The sequence below is a fragment of the Oreochromis aureus genome, linkage group 12, assembly GCF_013358895.1.
Source record: "Oreochromis aureus strain Israel breed Guangdong linkage group 12, ZZ_aureus, whole genome shotgun sequence".
Classification (NCBI taxonomy): Eukaryota; Metazoa; Chordata; class Actinopteri; order Cichliformes; family Cichlidae; genus Oreochromis; species Oreochromis aureus.
In genome coordinates, this window is record NC_052953.1 from 17065979 (window position 1) to 17082350 (window position 16372).

The 16372-nt window shown below is 41.0% G+C and overlaps 2 protein-coding genes across 3 annotated transcripts; both read right to left on the reverse strand.

Moving 5' to 3' along the window:
• Positions 1 to 529: 529 nt before the first annotated feature.
• On the reverse strand, positions 530 to 8807 carry fem1c (fem-1 homolog c). Its single transcript, XM_031760327.2, has 6 exons — positions 7428 to 8807; positions 4292 to 4461; positions 4018 to 4206; positions 3222 to 3733; positions 2747 to 2923; positions 530 to 2580 (listed from the first exon to the last, which is right to left on the reverse strand). The coding sequence occupies exons 1-6, from the start codon at positions 7969 to 7971 to the stop codon at positions 2316 to 2318; spliced, it is 1857 nt and encodes a 618-aa protein (XP_031616187.1). The 5' UTR covers positions 7972 to 8807; the 3' UTR covers positions 530 to 2315.
• Positions 8808 to 11562: 2755 nt separating this feature from the next.
• On the reverse strand, positions 11563 to 16079 carry tmed7 (transmembrane p24 trafficking protein 7). 2 transcript variants are annotated; one of them, XM_031760296.2, is made up of 4 exons: positions 16012 to 16079; positions 15524 to 15721; positions 13933 to 14178; positions 11563 to 12978 (listed from the first exon to the last, which is right to left on the reverse strand). In XM_031760296.2, the coding sequence occupies exons 2-4, from the start codon at positions 15680 to 15682 to the stop codon at positions 12742 to 12744; spliced, it is 642 nt and encodes a 213-aa protein (XP_031616156.1). In that variant the 5' UTR covers positions 15683 to 15721; positions 16012 to 16079; the 3' UTR covers positions 11563 to 12741. The 2 variants fall into 2 exon arrangements, with proteins under 2 accessions (XP_031616156.1, XP_031616157.1); XM_031760297.2 differs by having other exon boundaries at positions 16004 to 16078.
• Between the last annotated feature and the right edge of the window lie 293 nt (positions 16080 to 16372).

The following is a 16372-nucleotide window of genomic DNA, read 5'->3' on the forward strand; positions in this document are numbered from 1 at the left end:
CTGCTCAGTGACTACAGAGCAAAAGCAGTGGGAACACTGACTCAATCAGCTGTTGCCTATTTGCGCTCTTTCACCATTAGCCACAACATTAAAACTGCAGACAGGTCAAGTAAAATTGCATTCTAATAAGGCAGAGTTCACTTAAGAAACATAACACCCACCTAAACATTGTTGGAGGTCAACCACAACACGCATTGTCCTCCTGGGAGAGGCTGCTGTCAATGTGTCAATGCCACAGCGCAAAGAATCTAAACAGAGCCAGGTGCATCAATCCGGCCACCAAACTGCTCAACTCCCAATCCAGTCAGGCATTTACGGGAGACAAGTCTCATCCTGAAAGGATTTTCTCCAGCTTTCCTAATCCAGAGACCACATGACACCCCCAGAGGTCCCTTGTGCCTGACCCAGTAAGTCACAATAGCGGTCTCACACTGTGTTAGGCAGCTGGTTTTAATGTTGTGGCTGATTGGTGTATAGCTATTAAAACAAAGAGACAAAAACCAGGAAATAAAGACATTTAGACAAGACGACAAGTGCAACATGGGTTTATTGTCAAACTGGTTATTAAGACATGAACTCAATTAATGCCATATCAAATCTTAAACTCCGCTGTAGTAAAGTGCAGATTCACATCAAGTTGCCCTGGGTGTCCTCAATACATTTGCTATGTCTGCTTTTTTTTCCTTTTTAAACTGTAATATGAAATCCTAAGAATTATGAAAAGCCCTTTTTTTAAAATTTCCAACCCACACATCTAAAGCTAATGTGCAAACGAGATAATTCACAAAGCTTTCCTATTCTGTATGTAGAGGCATCCTCCCACTCTTGTGTCTTCAACTCCTCACACAGCTGGATGACAGCTGTATAAGACAAACAGATCTACCCTCGCTCTGCTCTAGTTTGGAGTGTAGGTGTTGTCATGAAAGGTCTTCTGCAGTGATTGTTTGGCTGATATGTTGCTGCACGTGAACAGTGGGCCAATGTTTACCCATTTTTTTTTCTTTTTTTTTTTTCTCTCTTTTGGATAAAGATTATTAAAGAACGACGGTATTTAAAGGTCGGCCATGTATGAATGTTAAAGAGGTCACTTCTGTGTACGAGCCTGCACTCGCCAGCGGTTGTGAACTGTTAGTTTGGCCGCTGTGGTTTCTACTGGCAGTCACGTGCATTGTGGAATCTCCATGAGCGCCACTTCACCAAAATTCCTGTTGTCAATAATTTGTGTAAAGTCAAACAAAAAAAACAAAAGCAAAAAAACCCACTCTGCATACAAGGAACGCACCGTGGGGGGGCACTCGCATTTCTTTCACACACACGCACTCACGCAAAAAAAAAAAAAAAAAAAAAAAAAAAAAAAAAAAATCGCTCAAATTCATTCACTCGTCTTACAACAATCAGTACAATGGTTTATTTTTTTTTGCACCCCTCTCCCCCTCCTTTTTGAGTGAAGTAGGTGGATACTGAAGAAAACGGCAGCAATGAGGTAAACACAAAAACTCATGAGAGATATTGCACAGACAAGTGCCGGCACAGAATACAACAGTCTCTCTTTCCAACAGCCTAGCCTGTGCATAGAAAGAATAAAGCACTTATGGTGTTTGCACGCATTAAACCCTTCTTGTAAAGCTTTGTTGTACACTTAAGTGGGAACGACAAATGAGTCTAGAATCCACAGCACTTGGCAGATGTCCAGATTTGCATGACCAAAATCTAAGTGTTTTTGTAAAAGTACAAAAAAAAAAAAATAATAAAAAAAAAAATCTAATGACTGAGGAAGGGTCCATGACTGTTGGCAAACCAAAAACATTTTTTTTAATAATAATAACCTGAACTCCCAGTATATGTAGAAATGCCTTGAGACTGAGAAGACGTGAGCAGGCAATGTTGAGACTGGGTTGCAGCCAGCATGGAGAAAAATCTCTCAAGTTTCATTTAATAAATAGAAATCGAGGAATATGCAAAAAAAAAAAAAAAAAAAAAATCTCAAGCAAAAATACGTAAACCCCTTTGCTCAGTTCATCCAGAGATGCAGCTGTGTTTGTCCATGTTGCAATCCACTCCTGATGCATCCCCCAAAAATTGGGCCAGTTAATCCAAATCATTCTTAAGTCCATCCTGGTTAGTTGAGGACTTTTTTTGTGCACTTAATTCTTCCAACAAGTTCATACTCTCCATGTAGTTTGAATTTGCAAACCTAACCCACATAATTGTCTCTGTTTTTCAAGCACCCTGTGGGTGAGGCGTTGAGATTATGTTGCTCCTTTTCACACTTTTCCCCGTGCACCCATCCATTCTTCTCCACTCCTTCACAATCATTATCTGTGGAGCAAGACGAAGGCCTCCAGTTTCTCTGGGATGTTTCCCCGGTAGTCGAGGCCGTGCTTGATGATAGCCCTGGCGGCTAGGCACTGCAGAGTGGTGTGGTTAATGGGCTGGATGACATTCCTGGCCAGCTCCTTTTCATCCAGGAGGTCGCAGGCCGTTTGCTGGAAGGCGTTGGTGCTGTCGAAGTGAGTCCCGCAGGAAATGAGCAGGTTCATGATGTCAGGGTGACCGTTGGTTGCCGCTATGTGGAGGGGGCTGGTGGATACAAAGATAATAGATCTGTAAGAGGATTATCCTGTACAACATACAAGCACATGTCTTCTTAACCACTTTCTGCCATTTTTCCCCCTGAACAAATCTAGGTGAAAACTAAAAGCTGGAGAGTGTGGGTGAAACAGAAGCACGATGTTTAAAAACAGACCTGTTGTCATCGTCATCTCGACTGTTGACATCTGCTCCACACTCAAGTAGGATTGAAGCGACCGTGAGGGAAGGGAACTTGCAGACGGGATAACGGCCCACGCAGGTAGTGTTGCGGTCGACTGCCAGGTGCAGCGGACTGAAGCCATTCTTACCACATGGGTGGAGCTTCAGGAATCTAGAGATGCAACAGTGTGAGAATGAAAGGCAAAGAATTATGAATATGGACAATAAGTTTGATTAAACTAATATTTTTTTAATCAACATTACTGACAGCATTGCAAAAAGACTGTGGCAGAGGTCAATTAACATCCTGCCTGTTTGCTAAAAAAGGTTGTATATGTGATTGGAAAGGAGCGCTAACAAAAATCACTGTCACAGAAAACTTTTAGACCCTTCTAACTGCCATATTGTGTACACAGAGACATATGTGACCTTTATAAACATCACTGAGGAGATTTTCAATAGGAACACACCTATAGATCGTCTCCTTCTTGAAATGGTCCTGCTCTGCAGTACATGGCACCTTCTCTAAAAGACAAATGAGGTGCAGAATAATTGAGAGGGCCTTGCTGAGCTGAGCAGGGTCAGGAGGCATTGGTCCACTTTGTTTAATGGCTCGTTCAATCTCCATCACACTCTTGGACAGTATCCCCATCAAGTCCTCAAACGACACCGATGTCCCCAAGAGCCCCTTGGCCCTGTCCTGCAGCATGAAGGAGAAGAGCTCAGCGAATGACAACAGGCTGGAGGAAGTCATGGGGCTGAGAGGGTCCAGGTTGCTTTGTTGCATGTCCAGCGCGTACTTCCACAAATTTATGCAGCGTTCAAAGTTTCCAGAGTCAGCATAGACGGCACCACGGTAACGGATGTAGTAGGAAGTGTCTGGGTGTTGCGGACCGAGGATTCGCTCTCGGATGAGCAGCGCCTGCATGCGCATCTCATCCGGGTCAGAAATAAGTCCATCCAGCTCTTCTGCGTTTGTTACCTAGAAAGCAGATTAAAAAGTAGCAGAGTGACTTGTGATTTCAGCACCAAGACCCAGGTATCGGACTTGGATTTATTCTATATAGCTAATTAACAAAGTTGTAGGCTACATCTCCAATACTAAAGACCAGAGTGTAACATTAAAAGTTTTCCCCAGCGAAATAAAAACATTTATTTTTTCCATCCTGATGTCAAAATTTGACATCACGTGAAAAGAAAACCTGTTTCGAGAGCATTAAACACATTGCCAGCCCACTTTAAGGTGACGGTGGGTAATGCACTCACCTCTCTAGCATAGTCGTATGCCATGATCAGCTGCTTGGGTTCCGGCTTCTGGATGATGTTGTTACTGTCCATGTACCTCAGATCCATGGCTCTTTTCCAGTATTTTAAAGCTCCAAGCAGATCTCTTTTTTTGTCTACAAACGTAGCTCCCAAGAGCTCCAGGGCATCAATGCGCTCTGTGTGCCTCGTCTGCAGAGACAAAATATGTGATTTATGTGATCCTCACACAACTCTACACAAACAACCTTTAACTGTAGGCAACAGGAAGCCTGACCTGCTGATGCGTAGTCAGGTAGTCTACAATATTAGTATGGCCTGTAACACTGGCAGAAAGTAAGGGTGTCATGCCGTAGCCATCCTGCTCCATGGTTGCGCCGTACTGCAGCAACATCCGCATGATCTCCAGGCTGCCTGACTCCGCACAGTCGTGAAGCGCCGTGTTGCCTGTGAACAGAGAATACGCATGTCGTGCAGTGAGTTAAACATAATAAGACCTACATTAGCTCACAGAAGCCTAGCAGGAATTCAGTTTGCAAAGCCATGACTACATCCATCATATTACCTTGATAAGGACTTGAGGAATTTCTCTCTGCAAGTTACCATAAGCTGGTAATTTTTAAAAATATTTAAAGAGCTCAATGACTGACGCTGAAGTTCTTATGGATGTTACCACTTTACATTTATTTATGCCATAAGATGTGTCATATTTGCTTTTTTTTTTTTTTTTTTTTAGTGGTTTCATCCGTTTTAGAACAGAAAAAGAGAATCAACTTCTACAAAGGATTGCAGCAAACAGACACACATCACATGAAGTATTTTTCAGCACAACACGGAGAAAGAAAAAGAACAACCAACCAAAGAAAAAAACCCCCCCATGCAACGCAATTTAAAACAAACAAAAAACAAACAAACACATAAGCAGTTTAAAAGACAAAGACAAATATGAATGTCTAACAAAGAAGAGCACAGAAAGCATTCCTTAAAAGTTTAATCTGATCCATTTAATTTAGTTTCCTTTTAATTGATCATTTTCCATTCCAGGGATACCAGAGCTCTAGTTATATCCAGTTTAGCTCTTACAAAACAACAACAAAAATAAGACATCTCTCCACCTTGGGGGTTTCCCGGGAATTTACCAAACAAAGTCAAAACAAGGAAGTACTCCCAATCACACTTCTGTTTACTCCATTCACTACTGAGACTAATACAACTATTAAGAGTCAATAATAAGAAGACTATTAGTCACCAAGCTTCGAATACCTTGGTGTTATTGTGGTGCTGAATTTCAGAGAAGCTGTTCTGATAAAGGTTTCTTGCGACTGCAAACTTACAGAGTGAAAATGCCTGAAGCGTGCTTAAACTAGCATATCAGACCACTGTATTGACCTATGTGATTCACCATTAAGGAAAACACAGCGCCAGACATTTGTACAACAGAAAAGTCTGAGAAACTCCACCAGTTCTTTGGACTGCAGGACGTCAAGGTGAGTCAAGTGCAGATAACTTCCATCATGAATTGTAAGAATATTTAGAGATGACCACAAACTTCCAATGCCAGATTCCTCAGATAAAAAGGAGAGATTGCACTTTGACATGTGAGCTAAGCTCGTGTAAAAAAAGGGGGAGGAGCTATTACAAACAACTAAAGTGAAAAATAAAGTTCCACCAACAGTGTTTTCATTCTTGACTTGTTTGCCTTCGTGGGAGAGTATGTCACATTGTTAGTGAAACTGTGCGAGATTCACACAGTGTTATTGTAGCAAAGAAAAAACACAACAACAAAAACAACCCACAATTTGAAAGTACAAGAAATAACATTCAAGATCATTCATGGAGCAGAAGCAGGACCATTTCCACCACTGCTACATTTACTCAAGACTGGCATGTTAAAAGTAGGTCACTCAGTCCTGAAAAATCAGGTTCAGTTTTCCCCAGAGAGGAGGGGATACACATCTACAGACACACACGTGCTTACTGAACTTTGAGTCCCATAAAGATAAGTAAATCCCTTTGAGGAAATTCAACACATGCCATGACTGGCAATTATAAACACTTCAAGCTCAACTCCCTCTTTTTTTCTGGTTAACAGTGTGTTTGTTTTTCTTTCTGCTCTCTGAGGCTACTCCACACTCAGTCAGATGAGACCAAACAGGGTTAGTTTGGGATCAACCAGCAGTTATATTCTTTGGTTTCTGCAAAAATAACAATTCTGGACAGAAAACAGCAGCAGCAGCAGCAGCAGCGCTATAGTTGTCCCCCTCAGTTAAATATGTACAAGCAAAACTGGGTAAACAACAAGAAAGCCATGTTTACTAAAAATGGTTTAAACTGACTTTTGATTATATAATCAGTGTTTTAATGTGGTTTGGATAAAAAATGCTGATACTACAACATGTCGAAATTTACCACAAAGCTTCCTCAAAACATGAAGACAAGCTTGGAAAAACTGGGGAAAAACTTCAAGAAATCATTCTTGTCTGGATTAATCGATTAAAGATGAAACCTCACCAAACAGGTTATTTACTGGAAGTCTTTCATGAACTGAAAAGTGATGACTTTTCTGAGAAGGAAGTGAGCAGGGCACAACTTCTGAAGCAGTCTAGTCAGCTGTGATTATTTTGTCACAACTGTTTTTCTCCTCCAACTCGCTCACTTTCTTCCCTAAACATAAGCTTCATTGTTTTTGAAAAGTTTCCAGTCGTATCTAATATTAGAGATTTACCCTCTTATGTCAATACAGCTGTTTTGTGAAAAGCAGAGTAGAGAGGGTGGTTTGTGCTCTGCTTGTGATTTTTTTTGCTGTCACAGGACAGTAAGTATAAGCTACAACTGTATAGTTCTGATCACACAAGAACTAAAAGTAGGGGCTTAAATGTGCCAATCTAGGTAGGTATCCAAAGGTCTGTGGTTGAAATTCACTTTAGAGACCATGAATTCAAGCCTACCCTACCAAAACAGCTGTTACCATGGAAAGAGAAAATAATGGACATCCTGAGCAGTTAAGTGCTTGTCTTTTTAAGCACACGTATAAAAGACAATGATCTTAAAGACAAACTCTTATTGTTCCTGTATTTAGAAAACGCCATCCAAAGTATGAGCTTCCAGACACACCCTGACACACACGCATCCAGGCTGACGTAGCTAGCTTGCAACTTTCCACTGTGAAACCAGAAGTTCATGCTTTGCTGTTGAGTCATTTCAGACAGAAAAAAAACAATTGCAAATTTGTTAATTTTGTCATCCCATAACAATTCCTATGTTTGGATGCATGCGTGTCACGTGCATTTTACCCATTTGTTACTTGATTTTCTCAAACTATCTGCTATCAGCTCAAAAAGAGAGAAAAAAAAGTTACGGTTTATCATCCATGTAGCCAACATTTTTCTGTGGAAAGCTTTTTACCGACTCACCTTTGATGCTTTTCCTGTTGACATCTGCCCCTTTCTCCAACAGGTACTGCGCAATCTCCTTGTGCCCCTTGTAGCATGAAATCATGAGACACGTATGGCCGTGTCTGTTGGCTACTTCCAGATCAGCATTGTGCTCCACCAGGTATTTCACAATGTCCAGGTGGCCGTCAAAGCAGGCCGCCCTCAGGGGCGTTGAGTTGGTCAGCGTTGTGCTGTTGACAGAAGCTCCGTGACCCAGCAGGGACTGGACTACCTTCAGGTGTCCCGCTGCAGAGGCAGCCCAGAGAGGGGGCGCCCCCTCGATAGTCTCCCCGTCAAAGTTCACCGATCCACCGACCTCGACAGGAGCACTGCAGCACTCCAGCAGATACTCCACCAAGTCCAAGTGGCCGTACCGGGCAGCCATCAGGAGCGGGGTGGCCCCGTTTGTCTTCTCGCCCATTAACTTGGTCACCTCGTGCCCATCTTTGTTCTCCAGCAGCTTCTGAAGCAGCCGGAGCTTACCGTCCCTGGCTGCGTTAAACACCGCGGTCTTTAAATCCATCCCCGAGACTTAAATTCACGGTTTAATAGCAGTTTAAAAAAATGGCAGCGCTGTCTGTCAAACAATAGGGTCGACGACCCGTGGAGGTGTAAGGTCGCTGCGGACAGGTGAAGCTTGGCAGCCTTTGTTTATAACAAGCTCCGACTTTCGAGCTAACTGTTAAACCAATGTGCTACCTTTTCTTGTTGTTGTTGTTGTTGGGGGTTAAAAATCCGCAAACAGTTCGTGACTTTCTAAAGCTCCAGCTTTAAAAAGTTGACACCACTTAAATCCTAAACTCTATTACAAACCAGACGTTTTTAGCCCAGTTAGCAAAAGTGGCTAGTCAACTTCCTCGATCCGTTTAGCTAACCGACTAGCTCCGCTTAGCCGAACCACTCTTCACCGCTGCTCATCCACTGACATGTCCGCACCACCCGAGAAGCCCTTCTTCCTTAGATCTGTCCCCTTCGCTGGTCATTGTTCCCCAGCATAACGTTACTCCTCAGGAGGTTATTTATATTCGCTTTCCAAGGGCCGAAGTGTAGAAATCCACCCCCACCCGTTTACGCTGCTGCTGCTTATGTTAGCTTAGCCTGGAAAAACGACGTTCAGTCAAACAAGCGAGGGGATATCCCCCACTAACCGTGCCGCGTTTCTCCCTCACAGACACACCTCGTCCCCTTCAAAAAACCAAGAGGCGTTACCACAAAAACGGCAGGCTACCAGTCGTCCACACAGCCGCTGAACAAGCTGGCAGGTCCGCCAAAGGAAAAGAAGGTAAACAGGGGAGGCTAACTAACCACCCACGGCTCGACCGGATGATCACGACTCGGTTTGTGTCAAATCACAAACCCGACGCAGTCTTTTTTTTTTTCTCTCCAGTGGAGCACATGATTGACAGGTGGACGGCCAATCAGAGAGCTGGAAGCCCTGTTACGCAAACAACAATAAAGAGTTAAAAGAGTCTGTTTTTCAAGCACCAATGAATTTTCTTACTACCATAGAAAGAGAAACCAGAGGCACAGGAAAGACCTCAAATACTGCACTGATAGCTGAGGAAGACACACAGTAATGGAGTTTGAAATTAAAGAGACAGCATGAAAAATTATTTTAAAAATTATATTAATGAGTATATTTATTTATTTAGTTATTCATTCAATCTAATCTTTTATTTTTCCTTTAACTTATTTTTTAAGACCTTTTCTAGGGATATTTGTCAGGGTTAGATCAACTATTGCAATAAAAACACGGGATTCACAGTCATTTGGAGATTCCAGTCCCACTAACATCTGCATCAATTCCCTGTAATACATTAAACATTTCTTGTATTTTTTATTTATTTAGACTGCAAATTATTGTTGTTGTTTTTTTGTTAGTAACTGTAAGACATGTCAGGACAGCGAGACAGGTTGATGAGGCCAGAGAGGATTCTTTGTTGACATTGATGTTTGCAGACGACATTGTGATCTGTAGAGAGAGTAGAAAACAGGTGAAAGAGAGGCTGGAGAGGTGGGGGTATGCAGTGGGATTTGAAGTCATGTGGTTTAGTCCAGACTATAGAATCACCTTTTTTCAAGCATTTGTTTTAGGTGCATGTAACTGATATGTATAGATAAACCACAAGGCATATAAATATACAATCATACTGAAAGTGAAGTTAGTCAAGTCACGTTTTCCTATATGGGTATATATTTAATAGAATAAAATCTTGTATAACAATTTTTCACCATATACCTAATGGGGATAGGTGTCTGATGAGTGTAGTAGCATATTTATTTTTCTACACAATGGATGATTGACATGGTCCTGTAATCATATGTAGATGTATGCATACATTTTACTGTATATATATAGAACAAATCCCATATTGATCTTCCATTTATATAAATAACATCTGCTACCTGTTTATTTCAACTTTTCTCACTTTATGAATATCAGTTTGCCAACAGCACAAACACACCAAATAATACTATAACTTGGGATATAGTTATAGTTTATAATAACAGAACACAGAAAACATATCTAGTGTTTAAGCTGTTTTTACTTATGAGACCAGGTGTTGGACTTCTGGGAGAGGACATCTGTAAATGTCCCATTCATGTCTGATTCTAGATGCTCAACAGTCCTCGGTTTGCTTTTTCATATTTATTTATTTAAATATCTGCAAAATGTTTTCAGTTGGAAAAAGGTCTGGATTGCACACTTGGCAGTTCAGCACCTGGACTCCTATACCATGAAGCCACGCTGTTGTAATACCTGCATTATGTGGTTTAGCTTTGTCTTACTCAAATATGCTAGACCTTCCCTGAAAGAGATGTGCAGGATCCATCCATCTATCTTCTATTGATCAGCCAGGCCTGGGCCATGTGGACAGCAGCTTCGGCAGAGGTGCCAAGACCTACCTTCCCCAGCCACTTACTCAAGCTCCTCCGAGGGAACACACAGGCGCTCTCACACCAGCCAAGAGACATCATCTCTCCAGTGTGTGCTGGGTCAACCATGGAGAATCATCTGGGGCTTTTCTATACTCTATTGTGAGTAAAATGCAGGTTTATGAGTTTTTCTACACAACATTTTACACACTTCCTAAAGATCAGGCTGTTTGTAAATTTATTGTTTTTTAAATGAGAAAAATAATGAAATAAAGAATTAGGCTGCATATGGCAAAGGAAATAAGAGGAGTCTTGACACCTCTGATCTGAAGGAAACCATGAACATGCTTTAGAAAGTTGTGGTGGCCTTGACAATATCACCCCCCTCAGGATAAAAGAAGCATGAGCAGATGGTGTTATCTAGAAATTTAACACCTCATTGCACACTGTTTATTAATTAATGGTGACTAAATGAGTGCAGAATTTAACATTTAAACAAAAACTTTATTCATCCATCCCCCAATAACTTAACTTCCCACAATGCCTCGGAGCCTGAACCTGTGCAAATGGAAATGCCAAAATTGCACCACATAAAACATGGTGACCTCTCGAGAGAGAATAACAGATCAAAATGATTGTTCTTGAAGTTTTTGTTGTCTTTAATCACTTCTAGCAGGACAATTCTATAAACCTGGACAACAAAATGAAACAAGCTTTTTGGCTTCTTTCAGTGGGATGGGTGTAAAAGTTTCTTATAAATATAATTTGGATTCCCAGACATGGATTGAGCTCAGTAAGAGTAACATTTGTACACTGAATTTTTCTTTCTTTTCCCATCCCTGACTGAAAAGGGTTAACTTATGACCACAATCTTTTAGCTTTAGATCTTTTCTCAGCTCTTTTCATGTAGCTGTGTATAGTAGAAATTATGTAGGTTAAAACTGCTTCTTCTTGTGCTTTAGCCAACGTCTATGTGAAAGAGATACATTTACAGAAAGATGTTTGCAAACCAGAAATAAAGATCCACGTGATTCCTGCCTGAAAGCCAAACCACCCAGGTGAACTAAGCCCATAAACCATTGCATGTGACCTACACTGGTACAAAAAACTACTCACTGAAATGTGTGGTGAAATCCCGAAAAATAAACATGCACGTTTAAAATTTCTTCCTGCACTTCTAAATAAATGTCAAAAAAGGGTGAGATGAGAGTTTTGAAACATCAAATTATAACTCGGATTCACTTGAATTATCTTCTATTCAAGCAACAATTCTTCCATCCACACAAATGTTACAATATTGTTGTACAAAACCAAATGGACAGCGTCGACTCAAAGAAAGACAATGATTTAAGGAACTGGTGCACTTCTAACAGCTGGCATTGCCGCTTAACAGAAAAAACGATGCATTTTTAAATACAAGAATGAGTCATTTCTTTTGTGTCTGCCACAGATTCACACAGATGTAATAAAAAAAACCCCAAAAACCCTACATCCCATATGTTATAATTTACCTTGATGTCCTCACACTTAAACCAACCAACATTTCCCCAACGTAAAAGAGAGCAAATTGAAACAAGAAAAGACTTAGTTTTAATTTATCGAGATTTTCTTTAAGGAATAGGGTTTGCAGTCACTCGTGGTATACCTTCTGCATTTTAATTCAATCCTTCAACCCAACAACCACCTTGTGAACAAAGGGTGTCAAACTAATATTGGATTAAAGGACTGCTTACTCTCTGCAGAGCACAGCAAACTCCTTTCTAACTACTATCTAAAATGGCAAAGTTGATCAAAACAAAAAACACATCTACCATTTCTCACTTAATAAAGTGAGTTTTAGTAACACAGGAAAAAAATGCAACAGATTTTTCATAAACAAATCCAACCTTCGCACTGAGAGTGCGGCTTTTGAGAGCTAGTGCAGATAAAGACAAATATCCGCAGTATCATTATAATATGACTACATTTAGTCCCAGTGTCCACTCGGGTGCTTATTTCAGAGCAGTTTGGGATGAAAAGTGGAACAGATCATGAAGACAGGGGTTAGAAAAGGACACATTTAAAATAAGAACACATTTAGAAATCATTTCAAATATTCAAATGACTTAAAGTTTTTCTTTAGCTATATGGCCGGTGCTTGAACTGCTTCAAATACAGATAGTTACAAGCAACACATATCAAGTCTTCCTCCTGTTTTTTTTTAAATCCTCAAAAACCCACAACTATTTTTTCTCCTCAAGACTAATTTGCATAAAGTTGTAAGAACAGCTGTACTGATTTAAGTAGCCGAGTCAGATTGTACGACCTGGCCGCTTGATATGATTCAATTACAGATCAGTGCGGCTGTTCCTATGCACTCCATGCACACAAGCCCAAGAACAGACAAAGGAAGTGATGAGTCAGATCTCAGAGGCTGTTATGAGCCCACACGTGTTGTCGTGGTCTTCTTGTCAGAGAAGAAGCTTCTCAGCAGGACCACCTGGCTGATGCTGACCACCAGGAGGATAATAGCTTCTCCGATGGACCAGAAAGCGACGCGGGTATTGAGGTCCTCGGCACGACTGCGTCCCTGGGCCTCACGGAGGCGAAAGTGTGTCTGATAGTCAATCACCGACTTCAGAGCCTCATGGATGGACACGCAGGCTGACTCCATCTGTAAATGGTGAAAAATTGGAAAACAAAACTGATTTTAGATCTTTTGAAGATGGCTGAAAATATTTACTAAATTCATCCACCAGGAACATTAAATCTGCACGGCTAGCATATATGAGGCTGTCATTTAAGGGAGGGGTTGTATTTATATCATTGGTAGTTTTTGGCAACAGTGGTTTAAGCATTGCTTTTTAATTATATTTCTTCAGCTAATATTACAGTAGGCAGCTGATATTTTGTGCTTATTCTAGTCTGTCTGAATAGACATGTTATTCTCTCTCCACTTCAGTATTTGAACGTCCCACATCTCGCTGTCTTTTTCTGCCTTTAGTTTTGTCCCTAACTGACAACCACTATTTACTAAATCTAATGAAACACAAAAAGGCAATAAGGTCAAACAATTCCAGAAGCACATGCAGAAGCAGGAATTTCCCCCCCATTATTCTTGAAAGAATCACTCCAGCTCAGCCATATGTTTAGGATGTAATCGGCCTCCTTGAAGTAATTCCACACAAAGTTCAAATGGTCATTTTCTGGATTCTTCTGGGTCTCTCTAAACATGATGTTTTCTTTGTTTAAAATCGTTCTTTGGTAGATCACTGGTTAGGATTACTGTCTTGCTACATCATCAAATTTCAGCCTTATTTTAGCTGATATTATCTTGTGAGAGTAGCCACAGTACCGAGTTTTCATTTACAGACAAAGCTTGTCTGGTGACTCTTTCCATCTGTATTAAAAAAAAAACTTTGTAAGATGGCTGCTCTGCTTTTTTGTGTTATTTATCACCAGGATTTACGCGCTTTTAATTTAAAGAAACTCTGTTGGTTTATTTCTGCAACCAGGATGAACACAGGATAACCGTTTAGGTTATTTCGCCCTAATAAATACAATGAAGCAAACATTAGTGAGAGAAACGGGCCTTTAACAGGTTTTTGTGTGAATCCTCACAGTTTACCTGAGTAAGAGCAGTGACTCTGTTCTCGTTGGGGAAGAGTGGAGGGTCATCGCCAACCTGGAAGTCAAAGTAAACCGTCTTATGCGTGAAGGTGGAGAACTCATTGCTGAAGCAGAATTTGTAGGTGCCATTCTTGGCTGCTGTGAAGGTAAAGCTGTCATATTGCTTCTTCATCTCCTTATAGAGTGTTGTGCCATCTGGGTCCTCCAAACGGCAGTCCACATCGTAATGACCACCGGTCACCACCTGGGAATCAAAAGCACAGAAGGAATGAGTAACAAAGCCAAGGAGGGGTAGGATGGATACTGACAAAGTTTTTGTTTTTAAAAAAAAAAAAAAAAAAAAAAAAAATCTATAGCGTTTTTGCTTACAGGTCAGAGTCTTTATCAATTTCATGTCTGAGTCCTGCACATATTTTCGGTGTCAGTGCAAATTAATCTGAACACAGTGTAGAAACAGAGTTTAAAAACAACTGCCTCAACATCAGATTGTTATTACACGATAATTATGCACACAATTAAAAAATAAAAACAAACACCCAGATTAATCTTTATTTGCACTTTTTCTCTTTTTTGGCAAATACACTTGAAGCACCAGTATGTGATTATTGCACTTTAGAAAAATAAAATAAAATAAAATAAAAAAAAAATCACACAACACTATGCTCCTAATGAATACTTGTACAATAATTCCCCACTCGCCCTGTGGGCTCTTCAGCCCTTGGTATTTCTCCAGCTTCTTGTATTCCTTCTTCTTGATTCACTTGGTATAGCTACATCCATCACCGTGGCCTTCTTCCTCTGATGGTCCACCATGTGGACATTATGTTTGATTGGTTAGGCATCACCAGTTTGTTCGTCTGCGTCTGGAGGTCTCACGGGATGTTAGCTTGGGCCACTCTCAATCACCTTTGGAGTGTATCCCATTTTGACCTCTGGATTTCCAGGCCATACTCGTCACAGATGTTCCTGTATACTATGCCACACACTTGATTACGGTGTTCAATGTAGGCCCTGCCTGATAGCATCTTGCACCCTGCTGTTATGTGCTGGATTACATCTGGGGTATCTTTGCACAGCCTGTGTGATAGGCCTCGGCCTCTAAGGATCTTGTGCTACCATGAGTAGTGTTTCAGTGCCATCTACCCTGTCAAACTTTAACCAGGCATTGGTACAATCTTTCAATATCAGCCACTTCTTCTATCTGTTTGTTGTACACCCTGCGTGCGTGTGTGTGTGTGTGTGTGTAGTTCTAGTCAAATGTTTAAGGCACATGTCACAGATAATGAATAAGATCATTTAATAGTATTTATTACTCATAACTCGGCCTGCTGCTACCTGGACACCTCTTATTAAATTTAAATATTTACCTGAAGATCTTTCAGGTAGAAGTAGAGTAACTGAGCTGGTTTACATTTCTAGTGTTTATCAGACATGCACATAGAGCTGTTCATGTCCCTGGGTTTTCATCTTTGACGCCTGATACAGATTTCAAGAGGACAATCTAGACTCGATTTAATTTGGGGGGGAAAACGACCTTCCGATTAGGATGATTCGCATGGATGCAAGGGATGGAAATAACAGACACGCACCTGGAACTCCAGGGTGCATTTGGTGCCCATGATGATGTCTTCGTAGAAACACTGTTTAGCGTTGTCTGGCAGCTCAAAAGTTAGCTCGGAGCCGAGCACCCACCCACAAAGCAGCTGGGCCCAGAGCACCTGCAGCAACACCCGAAGCGATCCGTACATCCTGAAGACTGAGAGCCGACAGCTTCTAAGAAAAAAAAACTGTAAAAGCAACAGATTAAAAACTAAAACCGTCACTGAAGGTGGCGAAAATACCGACAAGGAAAACCCGGACACTGATATAAGCGGCCAGCTGCTAGCTGCTAGCTTAAAGCTAACTAACGAGCTAGCTGGTCTTTATATTTTAGAGAAAGAAAGAAGCTCGGGATTTGTAATATGTTTCAATGGTTGCTGTGTTGTTGTTTTATTAGGGCATAAGTAGTAACAGGAGTTAAAATAAATCCAAATATTTACGATTTTATATTATGTTTTAGTTAGAATTACCTACTCACCCCAAAGTCCTCACCCGGATGCAACTAATACTACGACGCGTATTACTAACGACACACCTCATTGGCCGTCATCCGTAAAAGCCCGCCTTTGCTTGCTCTCACTGGTGGAAAAGCATAAAAGGAGGAGCCATTGTGACATCACGTGGGCCACAACCACGTACGCGTGAGCAAAGCGTAGCTTCCCTTTTATTACCTGAATCCAGGGCTCCAACGTGGCCGCCGGTTAAAATGAAAGTGAAGTATGTTTGGCAGTTTGAATGGAGTAGAAATGCTGCTTAAACCCTATCGGTATAGCATTGTGGTTACAATTATGTTACTTATAACTAAATTTCATTAGACACATGAAATGTTTAGTAACACA

Coding starts and splice junctions, on each gene's coding strand:
- fem1c (XM_031760327.2), bottom strand. CDS start 7,971: ATGGATTTAAAGACCGCGGTGTTTAACGCAGCCAGGGACGGTAAGCTC. Junction 3,734..4,017: donor CATACGACTATGCTAGAGAG/GTGAGTGCATTA, acceptor TCTGCTTTCTAG/GTAACAAACGCAGAAGAGCT. Junction 2,924..3,221: donor AAGAAGGAGACGATCTATAG/GTGTGTTCCTAT, acceptor TTGCATCTCTAG/ATTCCTGAAGCTCCACCCAT.
- tmed7 (XM_031760296.2), bottom strand. CDS start 15,682: ATGTACGGATCGCTTCGGGTGTTGCTGCAGGTGCTCTGGGCCCAGCTG. Junction 14,179..15,523: donor AATGCACCCTGGAGTTCCAG/GTGCGTGTCTGT, acceptor TTTGATTCCCAG/GTGGTGACCGGTGGTCATTA. Junction 12,979..13,932: donor GAGTCACTGCTCTTACTCAG/GTAAACTGTGAG, acceptor CACCATTTACAG/ATGGAGTCAGCCTGCGTGTC.